The sequence below is a fragment of the Phocoena sinus genome, chromosome 3 (genome assembly GCF_008692025.1).
Source record: "Phocoena sinus isolate mPhoSin1 chromosome 3, mPhoSin1.pri, whole genome shotgun sequence".
Lineage (NCBI taxonomy): Eukaryota > Metazoa > Chordata > Mammalia > Artiodactyla > Phocoenidae > Phocoena > Phocoena sinus.
In genome coordinates this window covers 65,368,252-65,394,930 of record NC_045765.1, presented here as the reverse complement: position 1 = coordinate 65,394,930, position 26,679 = coordinate 65,368,252, and the positions used below count along the sequence as shown (strand labels likewise).

Genomic DNA, 26,679 nt, shown 5'->3' with positions numbered 1-26,679 from the left:
CCAGAAATAATATACAGAGATAATTCACCATTATTTATGTCTGTCTAAAATACTATAAAGTAATCTTATAGAATAGTATATTTAAAATATGGTCAATGTCCACAATAAATAAAGATGAGGGTCAAGACATTAGCATTTTCCTTGGAACATATTCATATGACTTACATTGTTATTAAAATTAGGTTGTTAAAATTAGCAGTCATCAATGAACCTTTTTGTTGGTGCTTTCATCCTAACTCTACCTTACCAGCTCTCAATCTCAAACTATATTGAGACTGCTTAAAAGTTTTTAAAAATGAATACTATGTATATATTCAACGTTGAAAGTAAGTGAATATTCTTGGTTTCTGTGAGCAAGGATGACCTTATCTATATTTATGCTCTAATACTTGTAATTCTACATATTTTGACTGCTTCTTTCATCCCATATATTGCAAAAAGTATATCTACGGTCAAAATATAAAACTACAACATGAATATTTTTAAAAGACTTATTGGACTGTAAGATTAATGTTTTCAAATGAGCTTGATATAAATGTTCACTGATGGTTTATAAAAGCCTTGAAAGTGAGCAAAAGTGTTCTAGACAGAGCAACATCATTTGTGTTTTATGTTAATTCTGCCCTTGAATTTTTTTTCCCTTTTGCCTTTTTATACCTTTTCTTGTAGGTGCTACTTGTGTGTTAAAGAAGAAATTTTCAGCAAGCCAATTTTGGAACGACTGCAAAAAGTATAATGTGACTGTGTTTCAGTACATTGGAGAACTTTGTCGCTACCTTTGCAAACAACCTAAGGTAAGAGTAATCGTTGTCAGAGAGAAAACGTAACTTCAGAAAGAAAAAGAAAATAATTGAGAGAAAATAGTTTTTCTTTGCTTATACTCCACTTTCTTCCAGAACATAGTTTAACTGACTTACAAAGATGTATGCAAAACCCCAAGATAAAATGAGTACAAAACAAGTCAGAGAAAATAAAAGGAAGATATCAGGAATGTACTAATGTGTTTTATATTGAGGCAGGAGAAGACAGACTGGCAATCCAGTCCACTTCATGTTTAGACGGATTAAAATTTCTGTAAACATAGCATGCATCTGGTTATGAAATTATTTTGTGTTTACAGAAAGCAGTTATTCCAAGGGTTGAATTAGATCATCTTTTAAAATGCTGGTCTTTAAATAACACACAAAAACTAATAACAATGATTATACTTGTTTCTCTATTTGTTTTCTTTTGAATAAGTGATTACATCAGAATATCTTTTTGTTTGGTTTTGCTGTAAACTTAAAAAGAAACTTTGCTTTGATTTGCACTTGTCTCCCCACCACCTCAAGCAATCATTTCCATGAATTTTTGATAAATTGCCCCCTTCTGAAAATAGACCCGCAGAGACAGTTGCATTAGCCTAAAGCTTGTCTTTATTAGTTCGTTTGCTTTTTTGCCCTCAGAAGTTGTTGTCCTTTTCCTGGTCTCATTTGTATTTTGAGAAGCTTATTTTTTCACTGTCTGATTGTCTAAGCATTCTTGAGGCTACAAGGAAGTTTCTCAGCCTGTAATCAAATCAAAACCAGCCGCCCTTGAAGGATGGTGACAGAGGTTGCCTTTCTTTACCCACAGCACAACTGAGACGAGGCTGGAGGCATTTAAATAAGACTTTATTAAAGATATGGAATTACACAGGAGAGATAACACTGAGAAGAATCTGAAACTGGATAATCTTATTTACAAAATGCTTGTAAATTTAAGCTTGGAGTTTGCCATGGAGAGACCTTCCATCTAACTCCTGACCTGCCTCCTTGTGGGAGAAGCCATCCTTCCTCTTTCTTTGGTCAGGAGTACTTCAAATAGCTAAAGATTCCCGACATCCATAGCTAAGACAAGGAGTCCCAGAAAGACCTTTATTTTCCTCCAGGAGATTTTGCCAGTATCAAAGTTGTGGTCTTACCTGAGGATTCCCAGTAGAATAATTATAATGCCACAAGCTACATATTTTCTCTTATAGTTTTCATTGTATTCTTTGATGATATGATATCTGGACTATGTAATTTAAGGAATTAGTGCCCTCCAGTAAAATGAAAGCCTCCTTCAGTATAGGACATAGTAAGCACTACCTAATGAACTTCTTCATGGCTTTTCTAGACCATGCCCCCAGCCATTCTTATTTCCTCTCATCCTTTATTAGCAACATTAACTTTTGCAAGATCATTTGCTCTGTAAGTATCTATTGAATGGTTGGATTCATGCATTAATTTTTTTCTGTAGGGCCTCAGAAGTGAAGGTAGTCAAAGGGCATGGGTATTTTGGTGATTTTTTTATGGCGTATTTCCAGACTGCTGTTCAGAGTGGTGGATGTGATTTAGAATCTCATCGACAATGTGGGAGTATGCCCACTGCACAGTCTCTTATTGATACTGAGTGGTATTAAAAATAGTGGTCTTCCAGTGTCCTTCATGGAAAACTAGACACTAGTTGTTTTTGTTTGTTTGTTTGTTTGTTTTGCCGTACGCGGGCCTTTCACTGTTGTGGCGTCTCCCGTTGTGGAGCACAGGCTCCGGACGCGCAGGCTCAGTGGCCATGGCTCACGGGCCCAGACGCTCCGCGGCATGTGGGATCTTCCCGGACCAGGGCACGAACCCGTGTCCCCTGCATCGGCAGGCGGACTCGCAACCACTGCGCCACCAGGGAAGCCCGACACTAGTTGTTTTTGTTGTTGTTGTTGTCAGTCAGTAACGCTTACATTTTACTTACGTGGGTAACACCTAAAACACGTTATGCTTTTTAAGCTTCCTCAAAAGTCGCTGTAGGATGGAGAACAGGGAGAATAGGCCAGTTTCCATGGCCCACCCTGTCAAATACGGTTGATGAAACCCAACTTGCTTGGGCTTCATAGTGATATTCTGTTTGAACAAAGAATGTCCTATTTTTAAAAAAAAAAATGAGGAAAAGATTTCTAATTTTATTTATAATTTTATAGACTAGAAACAAACATTTTTAATTTCTTTGTTAAGATTACTGGCAAGGTGGGATAGTTTTCTAGCTGTATTTCCCTTTTAAAATACCTCTTCTGAGTCTTTTACTCATTTATCTCCTTGGCACATAATGTTTTATCTTATTCGTTTGAGCTCTCATTTCATATAATAAAGGAAGTAACAGTTTGTCATATTTGCTACAAGTCTTTTTTCAAGGTGTTTTCCTTTGACATTTTTAAATGAAATGAAATAGTCTTTTCACCTCTCTGAATTTGTAATGCACTGATTTGGGGGAAATACTATAGCTGCAGAGAATTTGAGAGAACTGAGAATTGAAAGCAGAACTCCTGTTTGCTTTTAGTTATTAAGTATTCTAACTCTTAATTAAAGTTCTTTGAGGAAAGACTAGTGTTTGTGTAATAATCTCTAACCACTTACCTGAAGACAAGTTGAGGAGGAGAGAGAGAAATAAATATAGATTTGCCAAAGGAAAACTGAATGATTTTTTTTAGCAGAGATGCGTTGTATTACCTAATCCTCTTTGTTGATTTCTCACAGAAAGAGTACAAACAGTTCTTGGCATTAAAGATTGGGAAAGGGAGAAAGTCATTTTGTTATGACATCTTATCCCTTCAAGGAGATCTTGCTTTCTTGCTGTCCAGTGTTCATTCCTTTCAGTGAACTTCCCCTGAAAGGAAGTGTCAGTGTCTGCTGTGCAGCCAACATAGCAGGGGTTCAAGTAGGGTCACAGAGTGAACAAGTGACATGGTCCACATCCTCAAAGAAATTAAATTGCGTGTCTCATGAGTTATGGTTTGAAGCCCCATAGATATTTACTATAAATCTTTAAAAGAAAGCGAAGCCACATATTCCCTAAGTATATCCAGAGTTGTTGTCAATCTCAGGTAAGTAATATATTCCAAAGGACATTTACCTGCAGGCAGAAGCCACAGTCTGAGTTGAGTGTTTGTATATAGCTGTATAAAAACATCCTAGGGTTGGTTTTCCCTGGCTGGAAGCACTTAGCACCCCCCACCCAACCCCATCTTTTTTCTCTTTTTAAAAACTCCAGTTACAAAATTTCCTTTCGCATAAACACTGGATGTGCCTCAAACTGCTGGCAGCCGCACTGTCCTTAAGAAAAAAGAAGCTGAGGTACTGGCTTCTCTTAGTCATGGAGTGTTGGGGTAATTATCCTCTTCCCCTGAGACTAGGAAGGCAGCTCTTTCCCCACTTGCCAATCTTCTATATTTTCTACATTACTGAAGACCATCATACATTTTATGATTGGGTCTAGCTCTACATTTTCTTAATGCTGCATTTAATATCAATAGGTGAGGAATGTGGTGGAACTCTAGACATCAGTGATCCTCTGGGGGACTCTTGCTGCACAGTTTATCTTATTTAAATAACTCTGCCATACCTAGGGATTTACCTAGGAATAGGATCATGTCACTCATTCATTCATGCAGGTAATGTTGTAGGTTTGAGTTGAAAGGGGCACAGAAGACAAACAAGACCCCTTTTCTCACGTAACTTACACTCTGGTTTGAGGAGAGAGAAAATAAGCCAGCAAACACATGAAGAAAAGTGATTACAGATAATGATAAATATTATGAAGAAACAAAACCAGCTGAAGTGATGGAGACCAATGAGTGGCGAGAGTGGGGCATTGCTAATTATAATAGATTGAATGGTCAGGGAAGACTTCAATTGACATGGTGACCTGCGAGCTGAGGAATCATTATGACAGGTGGGATCCAGCCATGGAAAAGCTGGGGGACTGCAGTCTGCATGGAATAAACTGAAAACGGAGCAACCCACAGAGGACATAGCCTGAGTGTTTAAAGAGAAGGAGCTGGGTCATCCATAGACCAGATCTTATGGGGCTCAGTAGACCCTGGAGGAGAAATTTGATTTTGTTCCCATCAGAGTATTTGGAAAAAGATGAAGGCAAACTGGAAAATACTATACCAATTTGGGATCTATTTTGAAGGAAAGATAACAAGACTTGTTAGTTCAAGAATAGGGAGTGAAGAGTGAAGAAATGGATAGAATCAAGGATGCGTCCCAGGTTTCTGGTTCAAATGTCTAGGCAAATTGCAAACCATTTGCTGAGATAAGGAAAACTGAGATTTGGGGAATGAAAATTAAATTTCTTTTGGACCTGTTAAGTTTGGTGTGTTAATTAGACATCCAGGGTAAGAAGTAAAATAGGCAGTTGGATGCAAGAATCTGGAGCCCAAAGAGTGCAAGGGATGGGACCTAGTTAGCAAAGACCTATGTTATAATGCATAAATATGATGCCTGTTTTTCAAGTTAACATTATAGTTTATCATTTACACTATATAGTTTGTCTATAGCTCTCAATGTGGAATACCCACGTTTTGACATTCTCAAGGCATAGCTTATATTCTTTAGTATATATTTGTATATATGTTTTCTATTAATTATATCCTGTTTCTTTATTCTATTTTCTTAAAATCTAAGATATTTATTGGGAGCCGGAAAGTATACTTATGATTCTGGATACTGTAGTGAAAATATATTAAAACTTCGACAAAATGGATTATGCTCAACTCCCATCATGAAAAGAGACATTTTTAAACACCTGAATGTTTGATGAATATTTATTAAATATTTTTCATTAAATATTAAATATTGTTCATTAAATTCCATATGGATTGTACTAAATTTGTCACTAGTAATGTTTAGACAGTCCTGCAGTGAACCCTTAAGTGTTTTTTGAGGGTAAAAAAATGAAAATGTTGAAATTGATGACGTGAGATTGTTTTCAGACTTCAACATGAAAGGACACCTACTTTATTTTCTCCAAAGAAAGTCTATCATTTCTTTCAAGCTTTAAGAGGTTTCCTTGTTATATTTAGATAAGATGTAAGGATGAAGGCAATGCAACAGTACCAGAGAATAAAATTCCAGTAGGGGAGACTAAATGATGCTGACTTAACCTAAATCTCTTGAATTTGTTGTTTATTTGTTTTACCAGTTATGTTTTGAATGGGTCTGAAGACAGGTAAAGGCTAAGTGCATTGGCAGTACCTTGTCCCTGATTCAGGGCATTACCATTTATTCTTTTCTAATTGAAAATGGATATTTTTAAAGCATTTGTTCTTTTTATCGTGTTTTCATTTTCTTAGTTTCTATATAACTTCAAGTGTTTTACCATTATGTTTTCCCCATTTCACATCTTGTGAAAGATGTAGTTTCTCAAAGTATTAAGCTGTGGAAACTTTTTCATCACACATAGTAACCTCTAAGGAATGCTGTTTTAAAACTATTGTGAATTTTAGTTGTTACTAAGATGTTCTGATTTAGTTTCATTACCATTGTTTTCTCGACAACACTCAAAACAATTGATTTTACCTCCAAGACCTAGTCGTTTAAAGATATTTTTAAATTTTTTCTTTTCCCCAAATATTTGAAGCATATTATTACATGGTTGAGAAAATCAACTCTCTTTTAAAACCCAGTTTTTCTTAAATAAATCAAAGATGTGTTTACTATTCTCACACTAAATATGAAAGCATTTAGAAAAGTCAGCAAGGAACCAGAACTTTCTTTTCTGCTTAGAAACTGCAAATATAGAAATATGAGGGATGACAGAGGAGAAGGCCATGTGAAGACAGAGGTAGAGGTTGGAGTGATGCAGCCACAAGCCAAGGTCGCCTGGAGCTACCAGAAGCTGGAAGAGGCAAGCAAGGATTCTCCACTAGGACCTTCAGAGGGAAGATGGCCCTGCCAACAACCTTGATTTAAGACTTCTGGCCTTCAGAACTTTGCTGATCATCTGAGCTGTGATCCTCAAACATGGTTCTTTGTCCCTCCTAACATCAAACAGTGAATTTCCTTGCTGCAGAGAGGAAATTGCACCTTTAAAGAGAAAATATCACAGGCTGCTTTCCACAATGCAGTTGCTGTGGTTATCTACAATAACAAATCCAAAGAGGAGCCAGTCACCATGACTCATCCAGGCACTTGACATATTATTGCTGTCATGATTACAGAATTGAGAGGTAAGGATATTTTGAGTTACCTGGAGAAAAACATCTCTACAAATGACAATAGCGGTTGGAACTCGAACACTGCCAAAGAACTTCAGCTGTGGCTCTCTAGTCTTCATGTCAATATCCTTCATTATTTTGACGATTATTTCTTCAGCGTGGCTTATATTCTACTTCATTCAGAATATCAGGTACACAAATGCCCGGGACAGGAACCAGAAGAATTCCAACTAATAAATGATGAAGGGGACTTCCCTGGTGGTGCAGTGGTTAAGGATCAGCCTGCCAATGCAGGGGACACAGGTTCATTCCCTGGTCCAGTAAGATCCCACATGCCATGGAACAGCTAAGCCTGTGTACCACAACTAGTGAGCCTGTGCTCTAGAGCCTGTGAGCCACAACTACTGAGCCTGCGCACCACAACTCCTGAAACCCGCACGCTCTAGGGCCAGTGTGCCGCAACTACTAGGCCTGCGTGCTGCAACTACTGGAGCCTGCGCGCCTAGAGCCCATCTTCCTCCACCACAAGAAAATCCACTGCAACAAGAAGCCCACGCACCACTCCCACTCGCTGCAGCTAGAGAAAGCCTGAGCGCAGCAACAAAGACCCAACGCAGCCAAATAAATAAATAAAGGCAGAAGGAAAAAACAAAAAGAAATATGAGGGAGTAAGATAAAAAAAAAAAAAAGCTATTAGCAACCTAAATGTCAGTAGAATTAGGAGGGAATTAATGTTTTGGAAAGTTTTAGAACTGCGTATATATTAAAGACTTTTTATAAGTGCTAATTTTAATACTTAATGATTCGTAGTTCATGGGTAGTGGTACATTTAAGTATACATATCTTTTTCTGTCTATCTGCTTATACCTTTCCTGCTGTCATTTCCATTAAGAATACATATATCCTTTATTTATTAAATTTCCCTACAAATTTAGCTTTATGTGGGAAGCCATCAGATAGTGTGTTGGCTGTAGAATCAAAAGACAGGCTCAGTTTCAAGCTCTTGTTGTATGACTCTGCTGGTCTTTTCTCTTTGAGCCATAGTTCCTGTCTTTATATAAATACCTACATCTCCTAATTCGGCCTTTGATTCTCACCATCTGGTTATGAGATATATGTGAAAAAATGTAAACTGGTAAGCCAATACAAATGGAAGGATTTTATTTTTATGCAGAACATGGTAATGTTTTCCATGAATGTCATTATAAAATTAGAGTAATTTTTGTGGCGTTAAAAAATAATTGGCCTTTGACTAACAAAAATCATACAACATTGATTGTAAAAGTCAATTTAGATCATGATTATTTTAAAATAAAACTTTTTAATAATGTTAAAATATTAACAATTTTATATTATACTTGTCACACAAAAACATTAGAAATAAAAATAAAATAAAAAACCCTGAAAACATTATACCTGTTTCCCCTTGGGGTATATCCTGCTGTTACTGTAAATGTGGTATGTTAGTAAGGTTTTCCTACATTGCAGACTGATTTAACATTTAAAAATTTACCTTCAAGATTATTTATTTTATTGTTTATTTGCTGTTTTTCACATTGCCTATTCCTTTAATTGTGTGTTCCTGATACTCATGCTACAGACATAGGAAGTCAAGGTCAGAAATGGTTGATCTTTGCCCTTCCAGTAAGGCTTACCAGCAAATACAAGAATCTTTAGCAAATTATTACCAACTAGAATTTTCCAAAAGATTATTTTATTCCCAATGAAAAAAAGTAACAATGAACTTAAAGATGAGAGTTTTTTTTTCAGTACTCGGGCCTCTCACTGTTGCGGCCTCTCCCGTTGCAGAGCACAGGCTCCGGATGCGCAGGCCCAGCGGCCATGGCTTATGGGCCCAGCCACTCCGCGGCACGTGGGATCTTCCCAGACCGGGGCACGAAGCCGTGTCCCCTGCATCGGCAGGCGGACTCTCAACCACTGCGCCACCAGGGAAGCCCAATATGAGGGTTTTAATTCCATCTTTTCCATTAATTCATCATGCGACATCAGGCAAAGCCTTTAATTTCTTTGCCCCCTAGAGCTGGGGAGCTTGAAGTTCAAGCCTGTCTTCCCTGTCTTACAAGCTCTGTGATCTTGGACAAATTTTTGCTTTTCTGAGCAGCCTCCACCCCAGTTTTCTCATCTATAAAATGAGTGTAATAACAATTACATCCAGAGCTGACATAAGGATGAATGAGTTAAGTACTGAAGTACAAATGAAAACAGATTGACCGTAATGCTGGGGGCTCTCTGGAAGAGGAGACAGCCTTCTCCCAAGAGGCCTTGCAAGACAGTTTTGTTATCATAGTAGATGTGCCAAAATTGTTCTAGCTTCCAGCCTGACAGGTTCAGAACTGCATTTATCAGTACCTGTCTTTACATTAGACTCATATAAACCAGGTTCAGGAATGCCAGTTTATAGCTTTAAGTTGTCTCCATTGCTGGATCTTCCTCAATCTTCCTGACCTCTAATTGTTAGTGTGTCCAGGACTCTCAATCAAGCTTTTCCCTTTTCTCTCTGGACATGTTCCCAGCTGCAAATACCATCTACAACTTAACTCTCAAATTTATATCTGTAGCCCTGTCTTCTCCCTTGATGTCAACTTTTATGTGTCTAGATTCCTACTTGGCATCTCCACTTAGAAATCTGATTGACATCTCGTCTCAAAAGTGGCGAACTTTGGGCTTCCCTGGTGGCGCAGTGGTTGAGAGTCCACCTGCCGATGCAGGGGACACAGGTTCGTGCCCCGGTCCGGGAAGATCCCACGTGCCGCGGAGCGGCTGGGCCCGTGAGCCGTGGCCACTGAGCCTGCTTGTCCGGAGCCTGTGCTCCGCAACGGGAGAGGCCACAACAGTGAGAGGCCCGCGTACCGCAAAAAAAAAAAAAAAAAGTGGCGAACTTTGTCAGCACCTCCCACCTCAGCATGTACTCCTTGCTTCCATCTTGACTGTCTCAGTTAATGACAACTCCATTCTTCCAGGTACTCAGTCACAAACACTCTAGAATGTCCCTTGCAGCTTCTCTTTTTCTCATACCTCCTGTCCAATCCATGAGCACATCCTGCAGTTTCAACCTTTAAATATATCCAGACTCAAACCTCCTCTTACCACCTGACCTGCTGCTGTCATCTCCATCAGCACTACTTCTCCCCTGAAATTCCAGAATGGCCTCTTCTTAATTCCATTTTGCCCCCCTAACTTCAATTCTTACGTAGCAATTGGAATGATTCTGTTAAAATGTAAGTCAGATTATGTTACTTCACTACTCAAATCCTTCTGATAGTTTACTTGGAGGAAAAGTCCAGATTCCCTTGGCATGGGTCACATAGCTCTATGTGATCTGCTTCCCCTGCTGGGACCTCCTCCCCTATCCGCTCCCTCACCCCACCAGACTACTTGTTTACTCCACCCCAGCCTCACTGGCCTCCTCTCTTTTTCTTCAATGTGCCAGGGCTCTCAGTTTCCTCCCACTGAATGTTCCCCCCCCGTATATTTGCATGCCTCACTCCCTGATCCATTGAAATCCCATCCTCCTCCTGTTTGGAGAGTGTTTCTCTGGCGACAACCCCTATAAACGTCTGGTATGGTCACCTTCCCAACTCTAGTGGACCCCGTACCCGAAATCTGGTTCAAATGTGGAGACTGATGACGATGCCACACGTGCAGTAAGAGAATATGAACAGGTTTATCACTCCTATGATGGGGCTTTCTGGGGAGAGTAGGGCAGGGGCCCAAGCAGGCCAAAAACTGGCTTGAGAAAGCAGGGGAAAGAGACAGGTTCAGCTTTTATTGTGATAAGAGGCTAGCACTAGGCTGAGGGGCCTTGTGCATGCAGGGTTGCTCATGCGCTTTGAATTTCCTGTTGCTGCCAAAGGAAGGAGCCCTGGGCTTTCTCAAGAGCTTGCCCAGATATAGGGCAGAAGAGGAAAGGGGATTGGGGGTGGTTTGAAAGCTCTCAGCAGTCAAACATCAAGAATAGAGTCAGCTCTTTATTACAGTGCCTCTGAGTCTTCTTTCCCTGCTCTATTTTCCTCATAGAACTTATTACCCCATTACATATTTTATAGATAATTTTTATTTGTTGTCACTTAATCTCCCCACCCTATTATATAAGTTCCAGGAAAGCAGGGAGTTTATCATTTTCATCTCTAGTTATATCCTCAGTACTCAGAATGGTGCCTGCCATAGTAGTGCTCAATAAAAATTTGTTGAATTATTTTAAAAATTAAAGTAACAAATGTAATGAGACCAGTTGCTGGGACACCTATGTGTTCATGATGGGCACAATCTTTGCCTAGTCCAGACCTGAAAGGAAAGCTCAACTGTAATGAGAAAGTCAGAGTTCCTGGGGAGGACAGAGTTCAGGGAGAGATTTTGGAAAAATCAAAGTCAGCATCATTGCGGGAAGGGTGTCAGGCCATTGCTGCTTCCAGCTCACAGCAGAAATTATCCTGCACTTTTAATGGGCCCCTGAACTTTTCAGAACATTCATTAGTGACTTGTGGTAGCTGTGGCTCAGGTGACCTCTTTCTGGGTTTCCCGGGAAGATCATCCTCCCTTTACAACTGCACAGCCTTTTCTTAGGTGAGTGAAAACAGTCATTTGGGTCAGAGGTGAGTCCTGCAGACTCCTGGAGCTGGTCTTTCTCTACAAGGCAACTGTGCAATGCCTCTGGTCTGAAGCATTGATTTCCTCCCATTTTCAGTTCTCACCAGTGCTGCCAGGATAGAAAGCACCTGTGCAGAGTTAGTGGTCTGCAAATGGTAATCTCAATTACTTATTATTTCTAGAAAATGAATTGGAAATAAGTCCACTATGTGGTACATCTTTCTGCTGTAACATTTGCAATCACAGAGGTCTTTTCTAGCTGTTATTTGTGACTTAAAATGGTTTGTTGAACTGATGACTGTTATCTCTGAAACCGTGGCCTGCCCGTAACCAGACTGGAAAGGCAGCTACACCAAGACTTGGGCAGCTGAGCCCACGCTATCTTAGCCTTGGGGGCCTCTCCTTTTAAATCCTCTTACGTCCTTTCTCAAAAGAGTCCCCTGCCCTCTCCCCTCCACCATGCCTTTCCTGCTTCAGTATAAGAAACTGCTGTTTTGTGCCTATTTTCTTAACAGGATTCTCTCGTATCCTGTTTGCATTTAAGGTTTCTTTGTCCCTGCTCTGTGATACCCACTGGGCTTGCTGCCTATATTTTTCCAGTGAGTAGTAGTAGAGTGTCCATGAAAGAAGCAAACTGTTGGAATGTATAGTTATCCTGCTTATTACAGGGATGTGTGGTTGTGATACATGTGCGTATGTGATTATCAGTGGGTGTTAGGGGAAAGAGGTCTTCTGTTAAATAGAATCATGATGGAAGAATCATAATCCCTAACACATGTTGTTAATATGTTTTAATAAAGGAATTAGACCATACTTTTGTTTTGTGCATTAAGCTGCTAGTTATCCAGGGCTGAAGGCAGAAATGATTTATCCCTTTTTTTCCACTTTGAGTTTATGTTTCTCTTCTGTCTCTCCATGAGTTTATGTTTCTTTTCTGTCTCTCCATCTATCAACCGTCTTTGTTTCCTGAGAAGTCAGGGTTGATACACAAAATTACCTGTATTGAAACAGAGCCTCCAGAGTTTCACTTTTCACAGGCATACAAAGAGCCTCTTCAGCCTGGGTGTGTTATAGATTCACTGAGTAGGATTAAGCACATGGTCTGGAAGAAAGAGGTTTTGTTTCTAAGAGGTGTTGTTAGAGACCTGCATATTTGGCAAGTGAATAAATCTGTGACTGGGTAGGAAGTAACTGTAGTTCAACCACTGCCTCAAATATAGCAGCTCAACAGACACTCCTGGAAAACAGCTCTCAAAGGATGTTTTGAAGAAACAAGAGCCTTGGTACAAAATAACGTGACTCCTTCACTGCTATCCGCACACCATTGTGATGCGTGGTACTGAAAGCCAGAGGGACTGTCTACTGAAATCCATAACCCTGGGGTCGCTACATTAAAAGCTCTGACCCATTCAGTAAATTCTCTCTTAAATTTCAAATGGGATTTTAAAGGGCTGACAATAAAATGAGTCCTTTCTGTGTACTGTAAAATGGCTTACTGTGTGTGTGTGTGCCAGTGTATAAACATTTAAGCACTTACTGCTGAATTAGAAACCCAGGTTTCAATTGCTTCCTATTACTGAAATCACGCGGAAAGGCTTGGAAAAATAGAGCAGGGGCTGTTAAGGGTTTTTGAGCTGGTTTTCTCCCTCCGCCCCTTTTTCCTTCTTTCCTTCTTTCCTCTCATCCCTCGGTCCTTCCCTCCCTCTCTGCCCACAGAGCACTTACACTTTGATGAGTTCAAATTCTATCTTTGTTTATCTGGTGTATGACTTTGGACCTGAACTTCATTATCCCAATGTGCAAAATGGGGATAATGCTGCTTATTTCATGAGGTTGTCATGGTGATTAAAATGAGATAATATAATAACCTGGTCATGGAGGTACAGACATATTTCACTCCCTTGCTTCTTCTGATACGGCTGCAGACGTGTCTTTTGTTCCCGTCCCACTCTCTCTGGATTTCTGCTTTTCCCCCTTTCTTGGACTCTGTTTGCCTTGATTTCTGTTTGTAAGTCTCTTTATTTGCATGTATCTCTTTCCGTGTGTCTCAATACTGATATCTCTGTGAGCAGCTGTGTGTCTTTATGTGTGTGCCTCTCTGCCTTCTGGTATATGTGTCTAGTTTATATCATTTTTTTTTTTTGCTCTGTGTGTGTGTGTATGTGTGTGTTTGTGTGTGGGTGAGAGAGAGAGTGACAGAGAATATCCCTCTGTGTGCATGCTTCTTTGTCACTGTCTTTCACTTCGTGTGTGTTGTGGATCTCTGTGCTGTGTGAATGTGTGTCACTTTGCATCTCTGTGTGTGTGTGTGTGTCCAGCTCTCTGAGTGTCTCTGTGTTTCTCTCACATGCAGTGGGTCTCTTTCTGCCTCTGCATATGTCACTCTGTTTCTGTTTCTGTGTATCTCTTTTTCACTCTGTCCCTTTCTCTGTTTTGTTCATATTCTCTCTCTCTCTCTTTCACTTTCACTCTCTGCCCTTCCTGCTTTCTATCTGTCTTTTTGTCTCTCATGTACTCTCTCAGACTCTCCATCTCTGTCTCTCTGTATCTTAGTCTCTGCCACTCTGTGACTTTCTCTTGTGTATGTACATATGAAGGTGCTATGTGTTCATTAGTTCATTTAATCGTACATGTATTTATGCATGCTCTTCTCATACTGTCCCCAACACAGCTTAGATATCCAGTGACAGTTAGGTAGTAACTTCATAACTCAGGAAGAAGTGAAAGGAATGGGAATTTGTTCTAAAGAAGCCTTCAGGGACTTTCCTCGTGGTGCAGTGGTTAAGAATCCACCTGCCAATGCAGGGGACATGGGTTCGAGCCCTGGTCCGGGAAGATCCCACATGCCGCGGAGCAACTAAGCCCATGCGCCACAACTACTGAGCTCATGCACCACAACTACTGAAGCCTGTATGCCTAGAGCCTGTGCTCCACAACAAGAGGAGACACCGCAGTGAGAAACCCACACACTGCAACAAAGGATAGCCCCTGGTCGCCGCAACTAGAGAAAGCCCGCATGCAGTAACAAAGACCCAACACAGCCAAAAATAAATAAATAAATAAATTTATAAAAAAAATAAAAAATTAAATTAAAGAAGCCTTCAGGAGACTTATGGACAGAGAGGAGATTCTTTAAATTATAGATGGGCATTAGGAAGATTTGGTTGTATTTTAGATGATTTACCACTAATTTCACAAATCACCTTCAAAATGGACGCATATAAGACCAAATATAATTAGCAAACCTCAGACCCTCCTCTTAATTTCCATAAACTCCAGGGTGATGTTTGAAGGCTCCCTTTGCCAATCTTGATGATTTTTTTCTTCCATACATTTGTCGTTCTGCTGACCCTCCTTTTCCATTTCCCTGACCATAATCTGGGTTCCTCCTCTAATCATCTTTTATCTGGACCACTTTAGCTGCTATCTCTGACTCCTGCCAACCTCCCAGTCCATCGTGCCAGTTGATGCTGGGTTAATGTTGCTATTACTTCAGGCTCTGCTTGATCCCTTCCCTTGGCTTCCAGTCATCTTCCAGGGTTACCAAGAGAGCTTCACAACATCACTACCTGGGTAGGATTTTTAAAAAGGCTCATCTGAACAATATTTTGCCCTCCTACCAAAATGCTCAATGAGTATAAGAAACTCTACACCTGCTTTACAAATAAAACCAACTCGCAGTTATTTCCAATGAGATAAAGCATTTCTTAAGAAGACATAGAATGAACTTAAATGGGAATCTGGATGAGGAAGCTTCACCAATTTGTAGCACCAGTGTGTTGTCCAGTTTACCTGGTGGTGCTTAATGCGTGTAAATATTAAGTTAATTTTTTTTTAATTTTTTTTTTTTGTAATTTAGGGCAGAGGTCAGCAAGCTTTATCTGTAAAGCACTAGATTAGTAAATATTTTAGGCTTTGTGAATCATGCTGTCTCTGTTACAACTACTTAATTCTACCTCTGTATTGCAAAAGCAGGATAGAAAATCCATATAAATGGGTGTAACTGTGTTCTAATAAAAATTTATTTACAAAAACAGGAAGTAGGGACTTCCCTGGTGGCACAATGGGTAAGACTCTGCACTCCCAATACAGGGGGCCTGGGTTTGATCCCCAGTCAGGGAACTGGATCCCACATGCATGCTGCAACTAAGAGTTCATATGCCACAGCTAAGAAGCCAGTGAGCTGCAACTAAGAAGCCCGTGAACCGCAGCTAAGGAGCCCACCTGCCACAACTAAGACCCAGTGCAACCAAAAAAAAACAGGACGTAGGCTGGATTTAGCCCCTGCTAGCCCTTGATAACATTTATGATAACACCTTATTGTGTATTATATATCTTTTAGGTAAAAAGTTTCCATTCCTGGGCAAACTAGTTTTTTTAAAACTTCTGTTTATCTCTCTCTCTCTCCATTATGTATATACATGTGATTGTGTGTGTGCCAAAAATAACTATAGGCATGTACTATATGTGGAGCAGTGTACAGTGAAGCAGAGGAAGAGCGGCTCCGCGAGCTCCTCTCTCTCCACTTTGCCATAGAGAACCCCTGACTGGCCGCTGAGGGCGAGCCACACATACGCCGTCATGCCCGGCAAACCCGTGAGGTCACTATCATTTGACAAAGGCTTTGCTGCAGTTCATCTTCCGCCCTGTGTACTTTCTGTTTGCCTTCCTGGAATTCTGCTGCATCACAGAAGCTGGAAGTTCTGATGTTCCATTGAAATCACATTGGAAACTCTTGATTTGACTGGCTCTTCGTACTGCAGCCAGGAGTCAGTGCTGTGCCTCTCAGGTGGGAGAGCCAACTTCAGGACATGCTCCACAAGAGACCTCCCAGTTCCATGTAATATCAAATGGCGAAAATCTCCCAGAGATCTCCATCTCAACACCAGCACCCAGGTTCACTCAACGACCAGCAAGCTACAGTGCTGGACACCCTATGCCAAGCAACTAGCAAGACAGGAACACAACCCCACCCATTAGCAGAGAGGCTGCCTAAAATCATAATAAGTCCACAGACACCGCAAAACACACCACCAGACATGCACCTGCCCACCAGAAAGACAAGATCCAGCCTCATCCACCAGAACACAGGCACTAGTCCCCTCCACCAGGAGGTCTACACAACCCACTGAACCAACCTTAGCCACTGGGGACAGACACCAAAAACAACGGGAATTACGAACCTGCAGCCTATAAAAAGGAGACCCCAAACACAGTACGATAAGCAAAATGAGAAGACAGAAAAACACACAGAAGAAGAAGGAGCAAGATAAAAACCCACCAGACCTAACAAATGAAGAGGAAATAGGCAGTCTACCTGAAAAAGAATTCAGAATAATGGTAGTAAAGATGATCCAAAATCTTGGAAATAGAATAGACAAAATGCAAGAAACATTTAACAAGGACCTAGAAGAACTACAGATGAAACAAGCAACGATGAACAACACAATAAATGAAATTAAAAATAATCTAGAGGGGATCAATAGCAGAATAACTGTGGCAGAAGAACGGATAAGTGACCTGGAAGATAAAATAGTGGAAATAACTACTGCAGAGCAGAATAAAGAAAAAAGAATGAAAAGAACTGAGGACAGTCTCAGAGACCTCTGGGACAACATTAAACGCACCAACATTCGAATTATAGGTGTTCCAGAAGTAGAAGAGAAAAAGAAAGGGACTGAAAAAATATTTTAAGAGATTATAGTTGAAAACTTCCCTAATATGGGAAAGGAAATAGTTAATCAAGTCATGGAAGCACAGAGCGTCCCATACAGGATAAATCCAAAGAGAAACACGCCAAGACACATGAATCAAACTGTCAAAAATTAAATACAAAGAAAACATATTAAAAGCAGCAAGGAAAAAACAACAAATAACACACAAGGGAATCCCCATAAGGTTAACAGTTGATCTTTCAGCAGAAACTCTGCAAGCCAGAAGGGACTGGCAGGACATATTTAAAGTGAAGAAGGAGAAAAAGCTGCAACCAAGATTACTCTAGGCAACAAGGATCTCATTTAGATTTGATGGAGAAATTCAAACCTTTACAGACAAGCAAAAACTGACAGAGTTCAGCACCGCCAAACCAGCTTTACAACAAATGCTAAAGGAACTTCTCTAGGCAAGACACAAAGAGAAGGAAAGACCTACAATAACGAACCCAAAACAATTAAGAAAATGGAAATCGGAACATACATATCAATAATTATCTTAAATGTAAATGGACTAAATGCTTGCACCAAAAGACACAGGTTGGCTGAATGGATACAAAAACAGGACCCATATATATGCTATCTACAAGATACCCACTTCAGACCTAGAGACACATACAGACTGAAAGTAAGGGGATGGAAAAAGATATTCCATGCAAATGGAAACCAAAAGAAAGCTGGAGCAGCAATTCTCATATCAGACAAAATAGACTTTAAAATAAAGGCTATTAGAAGAGACAAAGAAGGACACTACATAATGATCAAGGGATCGATCCAAGAAGAAGAAGATATAACAATTGTAAATATTTATGCACCCAGCATAGGAGCACCTCAATACATAAGGCAGATACTAACAGCCATAAAAGGGGAAATCGACAGTAACACATTCATAGTAGGGGACTTTAACACCCCACTTTCACCAATGGAAAGACCATCCAAAATGAAAATAAATAAAGAAACACAAGCTTTTAGTGATACATTAAACAAGATGGACTTAATTGATATTTATAGGACACTCCATTCAAAAACAACAGAATACACATTTTTCTCAAGTGCTCATGGAACATTCTCCAGGATAGATCATATCTTGGGTCACAAATCAAGCCTTGGTAAATTTAAGAAAATTGAAATTGTATCAAGTATCTTTTCCGAGCACAATGCCATGAGACTAGATATCAATTACAGGAAGAGATCTGTAAAAAATACAAACACATGGAGGCTAAACAATACACTACTTAATAATGAAGTGATCACTGAAGAAATCAAAGAGGAAATTAAAAAATACCTAGAAAGAAATGACAATGGAGACACGATGACCCAAAACCCATGGGATGCAGCAAAAGCAGTTCTAAGAGGGAAGTTTATAGCAATACAATCCTACCTTAAGAAACAGGAAACATCTCGAATAAACAACCCAACCTTGCACCTAAAGCAATTAGAGAAAGAAGAACAACAAAACCCCAAAGTTAGCAGAAGGAAAGAAATCAGATCAGAAATAAATGAAAAAGAAATGAAGGAAACGATAGCAAAGATCAATAAAACTAAAAGCTGGTTCTTTGAGAAGATAAACAAAATTGATAAACCATTAGCCAGACTCATCAAGAAAAAAAGGGAGAAGACTCAAATCAATAGAATTAGAAATGAAAAAGGAGAAGTAACAACTGACACTGCAGAAATACAAAAGATCATGAGAGGTTACTACAAGCAAATCTATGCCAACAAAATGGACAACCTGGAAGAAATGGACAAATTCTTAGAAATGCACAATCTGCCAAGACTGAATCAGGAAGAAATAGAAAATATGAACAGACCAATCACAAGCACTGAAATTGAAACTGTGATGAAAAATCTTCCAACAAACAAAAGCCCAGGACCAGATGGCTTCACAGGTGAATTCTATCAAACATTTAGAGAAGAGCTAACATCTCTCCTTCTCAAACTCTTCCAAAATATAGCAGAGGGAGGAACACTCCCAAACTCATTCTACAAGGCCACCATCACCCTGATACCAAAACCAGACAGGGATGTCACAAAGAAAGAAAACTACAGGCCAATATCACTGATGAACACAGATGCAAAAATCCTCAACAAAATACTAGCAAACAGAATCCAACAGCACATTAAAAGGATCATACACCATGATCAAGTGGGGTTTATTCCAGGAATGCAAGGATTCTTCAATATACACAAATCAATCAATGTGATACACCATATTAACAAATTGAAGAAGAAAAACCATATGATCATCTCAATAGATGCAGAGAAAGCTTTCGACAAAATTCAACACACATTTATGATAAAAACCCTGCAGAAAGTAGGCATAGAGAGAACTTTCTTCAACATAATAAAGGCCATATATGACAAACTCACAGCCAACATTGTCCTCAATGGTGAAAAACTGAAAGCATTTTCACTAAGTCAGGAACAAGACAAGGTTGTCCACTCTCACCACTGTTGTTCAACATAGTTTTGGAAGTTTTAGCCACAGCAATCAGAGAAGAAAAGGAAATAAAAGGAATCCAAATCGGAAAAGAAGAAGTAAAGCTGTCACTGTTTGCAGATGACATGATACTATACATAGAGAATCCTAAAGATGCTACCAGAAAACTACTAGAGCTAATCAATGAATTTGGTAAAGTAGCAGGATACACAATTAATGCACAGAAATCTCTGGCATTCCTACACACTAATGATGAAAAATCTGAAAGTGAAATCAAGAAAACATTCCCATTTACCATTGCAGCAAAAAGAATAAAATATCTAGGAATAAACCTACCTAAGGAGACAAAAGACCTGTATGCAGGAAATTATAAGACACTGATGAGAGAAATTAAAAATGATACAAATAGATGGAGAGATATACCATGTTCTTGGATTGGAAGAATCAACATTGTGAAAATGACTCTACTACCCAAAGCAATCTACAGATTCAATGCAATCCCTATCAAACTACCACTGGCATTTTTCACAGAACTAGAACAAAAAATTTCACAATTTGTATGGAAACACAAAAGACCCCGAATAGCCAAAGCAATCTTGAGAACGAAAAATGGAGCTGGAGGATCAGGCTCCCTGACTTCAGACTATACTACAAAGCTACAGTAATCAAGACAGTATGGTACTGGCACAAAAACAGAAAGATAGATCAATGCAACAGGATAGAAAGTCCAGAGATAAACCCATGCACATATGGTCACCTTATCTTTGATAAAGGAGGCAGGGATGTACAGTGGAGAAAGGACAGCCTCTTCAATATGTGGTGCTGGGAAAGCTGGACAGGTACATGTAAAAGTATGAGATTAGATCACTCCCTGACACCATACACAAAAATAAGCTCAAAATGGATTAAAGACCTAAATGTAAGGCCAGACACTATCAATCTCTTAGAGGAAAACATGGGCAGATCACTGTATGACATAAATCACAGCAGGATCCTTTTTGACCCACCTCCTAGAGAAATGGAAATAAAAGCGAAAATAAACAAATGGGACCTAATGAAACTTCAAAGCTTTTGCACAGCAAAGGAAACCATAAACAAGACCAAAAGACAACCTCAGAATGGGAGAAAATATTTGCAAATGAAGCAACTGACAAATGATTAATCTCCAACATTTATAAGCAGCTCATGCAGCTCAATAACAAAAAAACAAACAACCCAATCCAAAAATGGGCAGAAGACCTAAATAGACATTTCTCCAAGAAAGATATACAGACTGCCAACAAATACATGAAAGAATGCTCAACATTATTAAGCATTAGAGAAATGCAAATCAAAACTATAGTGAGATATCATCTCACACCAGTCAGAATGGCCATCATCAAAAAATCTAGAAACAGTAAATGCTGGAGAGGGTGTGGAGAAAAGGGAACACTCTTGCATTGCTGGTGGGAATGTGAATTGGTACAGCCACTATGGAGAACAGTATGCAGGTTCCTTAAAAAATTACACATAGAACTACCATACGACCCAGCAATCCCACTACTGGGCATATACCCTGAGAAAACCATAATTCAAAAAGAGTCACGTACCAAAATATTCATTGCAGCTCTATTTACAATAGCCTGGAGATGGAAACAACCTAAGTGTCCATGAACAGATGAATGGATAAAGAAGATGTGGCACATATATACAATGGAATATTACTCGGCCATAAAAAAAACGAAATTGAGCTATCTGTAATGAGGTGGATGGACCTAGAGTCTGTCATACAGAGTGAAATAAGTCAGAAAGAGAAAGACAAATACCGTATGCTAACACTTATGTATGGAATTTCAGAAAAAAAATATGTCATGAAGAACCTAGGGGTAAGACAGGAATAAAGACACAGACCTACTAGAGAATGGACTTGAGGATATGGGCAGGGGGAAGAGTAAGCTGTGACAAAGTGAGAGAGTGGCATGGACATATATACACTACCAAACGTAAAATAGATAGCTAGTGGGAAGCAGCCGCATAGCACAGAGAGATCAGCTCGGTGCTTTGTGACCACCTAGAGCGGTGGGATAGGGAGGGTGGGAGGGAGGGAGATGCAAGAGGGATGAGATATGGGAACATATTTATATGTTTAACTGTTTCACTTTGTTATAAAGCAGAAACTAACACACCATTGTAAAGCAATTTTGCTCCAATAAAAATGTAAAAAAATATAAAAAATAAAAAATAACTATACCTGTATATTTTGATCTTGCTACAGAGCTTCATATAATTTTTATATGATTATTATAGATAAAGGAATCATATTATTTTCATATATATATATGTATATATATATTTCCATGCTCCTGATTTTAATCTGTTAAACAAAAATCTGAATAATGTCACTGAAACTAGATTATATCTCAATAAACTGAAAATAACTAATTTATATCTCTTATATCAATTGTCATTTGTATTTTACTGTTTTAGGAGTGCATGCTTATCAACAACAGAAGAAATATGCATTTTCTTTTTTCCCACAACACTAAGTAATGAATCTGTTGATCTTTCTTCATACTCCTCAAAGCATGATATTCTGGGCTTTCTTTTAAATGAAAGGAAAATAGAATAAATATTTAAATACTTTAAATAAATACATATCTTGAAAATTAAATACATGACTTTGAAATTTCTAGACAAAAGCCTTATCCTAGTTTTGATGATTTTATTTTCTATATCAGTTGAATGACTCTGGATGAATATTATTATTTAGTAAGCTGGTATAGCTATATATCCCACACAGGTTAAAGTCTATGGAATTTGGTTTGTAAACCACCTTCTTATTGGTTTTCCAGAGTGTGCCAATTCATTTTATAAATAATACTTGCTAAAACTCATCTCTAACCTGAAAAGCATCCAAGAATCATGCCATATAAAAGATTGTTCTTTGGACTTCCCTGGTGGTGCAGTGGTTAAGAATCTGCCTGCCAATGCAGGGTTTGATCCCTGGTCCAGGAAGATCCCACACGCTGCGGAGCAACTAAGCCCATGCACCACAACTACTGAGCCTGTGCTCTAGAGCCCATGAGCCACAACTACTGAGCCCACGTGCTGCAACTACTGAAGCCAACGCTCCTAGAGCCCATGCTCAGCAACAAGAGGAGCCACCGCAATGAGAAATGAGAAGCCGCAACAAAGAGTAGCCCCTGCTTGCCACAGCTAGAGAAAGCCTGCGCGCAGCATTGAAGACCCAACGCAGCCAAAAAAAATTAATTAAAATAATAATAAATAAAAATAAAAGATTGTTCTCTGTTAAAGCAGAATAAATACTTAGATTTTCAACACTACTGTTTTATATATGAAAATGGCAGTGAAAAATCCAAGAGCTAGTTCCATGCCAGGTCAGCAATACTGGACATGCCCATGGGAGTTGGAACCAGGACAGAATTGCTCCTGGTAGTATTTAGTGGTAGAAAATAATCCTCTGTCTTGGAAGTAGCTACTTTGATTGAGTGAGGTTTTTTGTTTGTTTGTTTTGTTTGTTTGTTTTTTTCTATCAGTGGAATATTTACCTTAAACCCTTAAGGGTTTAAGGGCCTAATTAAATCCACAAGTCAGATTCTGATGTATCCACACCTCGGCTCTTATTTTATTTTTTTAATTTAATTTTTATTTTATTAAATTAGTACTTTTACAATTCTGAAAAATCAAATAGTACTCTCAAGAAAACAGTACCCCCTCCTATCAATACTTGACCTCTAGAGGTAAACATATTTAATTATTTTAAGATATTTTGGTTTTTATTTACTTCCATATTTCTTAATAAAACATATATGTTACTATTTCTTGATTTTTCAGTCTTAACTATCATCTACCTGACTTCTTACTCACATATTCACACACATATGTTTCTTCTCCCTCTATGGCACCAATCTAATTATGATCATTTTAAAATACTTTGATAATAAGTTTTTTCATTATAAAAATTATATATATATTATTCATAGCTGACACATAATGTATTTAAAATATAATAACAATTTTTAACTTTTTATTACTGAAAATAATTGACTTTTTAAATTTTGCTTTCTAAATGCCTGTTACTAATTCATCTCTCCATCATAACCCAAATTTCTGAATATGATTTAACAACACTTCAAGTATTTTTAATCAATTTTATTTGTTTTCTTCTTGAAGATATTCCCCCTGGTTGTCATCAAAAAATCAGTCATTGTCCTACCAAATGTGAACAATATTCTGATTTCTACCTCTGTAGATTAGTTTGGCTCTGAGATCTCACCATTTAGTATTCAGGCTTGCATTGAACTTACTGTTTTCAGTAGATTCCTGCATCTGAAATGGTGTCTGGTTGGGCTTCTCCAGAGAGTGTCTCCAGTATTTGACCAGTGTGCAGAGGTCAGACTCCCAGATGTATTATCTGAATCAGGGTGTCTAGGGGTGCAGATGCTTCTTAAACAAATTTCCAACCAAGTCTTCTGCCTTGCTCATTTTTTTGTTGTTTCCTTGACACTCTTAGGAGCATGTGTTGCATTCCCAACTGTGGGCTTAGATTTCAGAATTAACTACTCTGCTTAGTCTCATGCCTTTTATCTATTTACCTTTCAGTTTGTAAAATTACCTTTCTTTCACATTCTCTTTTTTCTTGAGAGTTAATAGATTAAAATCTCCTTTAAGACGGAAAAGGAACTAAGGTAAAGAATGTTCATTGGACCATTTTTAACTGTGTCAGGGACAATTGATTTCTCTATTATTGTTGTCTATTTATTGTTATTTCTTGTTATTTTGTATTACTTTTGTAAGGTTGGAGGTACTTCAGAAGGAATCATGGATTTACCATGACTAAGCTGATATTATATTCTTACTCTAATTTTTTAATTGAGGTATAACTGACATAAAACATATAGTTTCAGGTGTACAATGTAATGCTTCAATATACTGTATATATTGCAAATTGATCACCAATATAAGTCTAATTAACATTCAACACCATACATAGTTGCAAATTTTCTTTTTCTTGTGATGAGAACTTTAAGATTTACAGTTGACCCTTGAATAGCATGGGTTTGAGCTGTGCCTGTCCACTTATGTGCAGTTCTTTTTCAGTAGTAAATATCACAGTACTACATGATCTGCAGTTGGTTGAATCTGTGGATGTGGAACCGGTGATACTGAGAACCAACTAGAAATTACATTTGGATTTTCTACTTCATGGAGGGTCCTTGTCCCTAATCCCTGGTTGTTCAAGGGTCAACTCTACTCTCTTAGCAACTTTCAGATATGCAATTCAGTATTGTTAATTATAGTCACCACGCTGTACAGTACATCCCCAGGACTTATTTATTTTATAACTAGAAATTTGTACCTTTTGACCCCCTTTACCCATTTTTGCCCACTCCTCACCCTGCCCCTGGCAACCACCAATCTGTTCTCTGCTCAGGGTTTTGGGTTTTTGTTTTGGCTGTTGTTTGTTTTTTTTAGATGCCACATATATGTGAGATCATACAGAATTTGTCTTTCTTTGTCTGACTTATTTCACTTAGCATAATGCCCTCAAGGTCCATCCATGTTGTCACAAATGGTAAGATTTCATTCTTCTTTATGACCAAATAATATTCCATTGTGTATATACCACATTTTCTTCATTCATCTATTGATGGGCATTTAGGTTGCTTCCATGTCTTGGCTATTGTAAATAATGCTGCAATGAACATGGGGTGCAGTATCTTTTTGAATTAGAGTTTTTGTTTTCTTCAGATAAATACCCAGGAGTGGAATTGTTGGACCATATGGTAGTTCTACTTTTAATTTTTTGAGGAACCTCCATTCTGGTAAGGAAGAAAGCATATTTCAGGAAAAATAAGACTTCAGCATCTCAAATTTAGGAAGCGATTTTGCCAGATATAGGGAAATAAAGCTGTATTACTCTGGACCAGTGTTAGTTTCATTAGCTATTGGACTTAGTTCTGCCATGGACTTACATGATATTTTTTTTACTCCTTTGCATTATTGCACACATGCAACTTACTTCTGGATGGTTCCTATTTAAGTAATAGCAATGAAAGAAAAAATTGGGAACTGGAAATAATAAATTACTAGTAAAATCTTTTCTTCTAACAGAGAGAAGGAGAAAAAGATCATTGTGTACGTTTGGCAGTTGGAAATGGCATGCGGAGTGACGTATGGAGAGAATTTTTAGACAGATTTGGAAATATTAAGATGTGTGAGCTTTATGGAGCTACTGAAGGAAACATTTGTTTCATGAATCACACTGGGAAAATTGGATCAGTTGGGAGAGTGAATTTCCTTCACAAAGTAAGTAAAATATTTTCTTTACAAAAGAAATATATTGAGATCTGCTAACCTCTCCTCTAGACTTTGTGCTTGTAAATTATGCTAAATATTATCACCTTTTTTTAAATTTGAGAACATCTATAACTAACATAGTGGCCTCTAGATGAACTGTGGTGCCATAGACTGTGGAAACCTCAATTATCTCCCAGTTAGTTCTTTTGTTCAGTTTTCAAATTTAATGATATAATGTATAAACAAGCATAGGTCCCAATATATATTAATTTGACTCCATTTTCTGTGTTTTCAATCCACTATTTCTACTTTCCATTCATTTTTATATCACTCAAAAATTATATGTAGGCTTCTAATACATGGTTTCCTTAAAAAGTATGTCAAGATATCACTAAAATTTTTAAAGTAGCCAAAAAATTACCTTCTTAGGAGTAAAAGACAGCTAATTTCTCAATAGCAACCATGGAAGACAAAATATAGTGGACAGATATCTTCAACTTGTTTGGAGGAAATAATTATCAAAATAGAATTCATATTCAACAATAATATTTTTAAATAATAAAAATGAAAATTTTAAAAAAGTATCAAAATTTATATAACCTCAAGGGGAAATAAACAAATCCAGAATCATA

General features: G+C 38.4%; 1 protein-coding gene across 1 annotated transcript in view; it reads left to right on the top strand.

Annotated features, from left to right (window-relative positions):
• Positions 1-26,679, top strand: part of SLC27A6 (solute carrier family 27 member 6) — a 64,572-nt gene that overhangs the window by 20,411 nt on the left and 17,482 nt on the right. The window contains exons 5-6 of the mRNA XM_032625047.1: positions 670-794; positions 25,862-26,056. Of these exons, the coding sequence (XP_032480938.1) occupies positions 670-794; positions 25,862-26,056 (320 nt within the window). The remainder of the gene's footprint in view (positions 1-669; positions 795-25,861; positions 26,057-26,679) is intronic.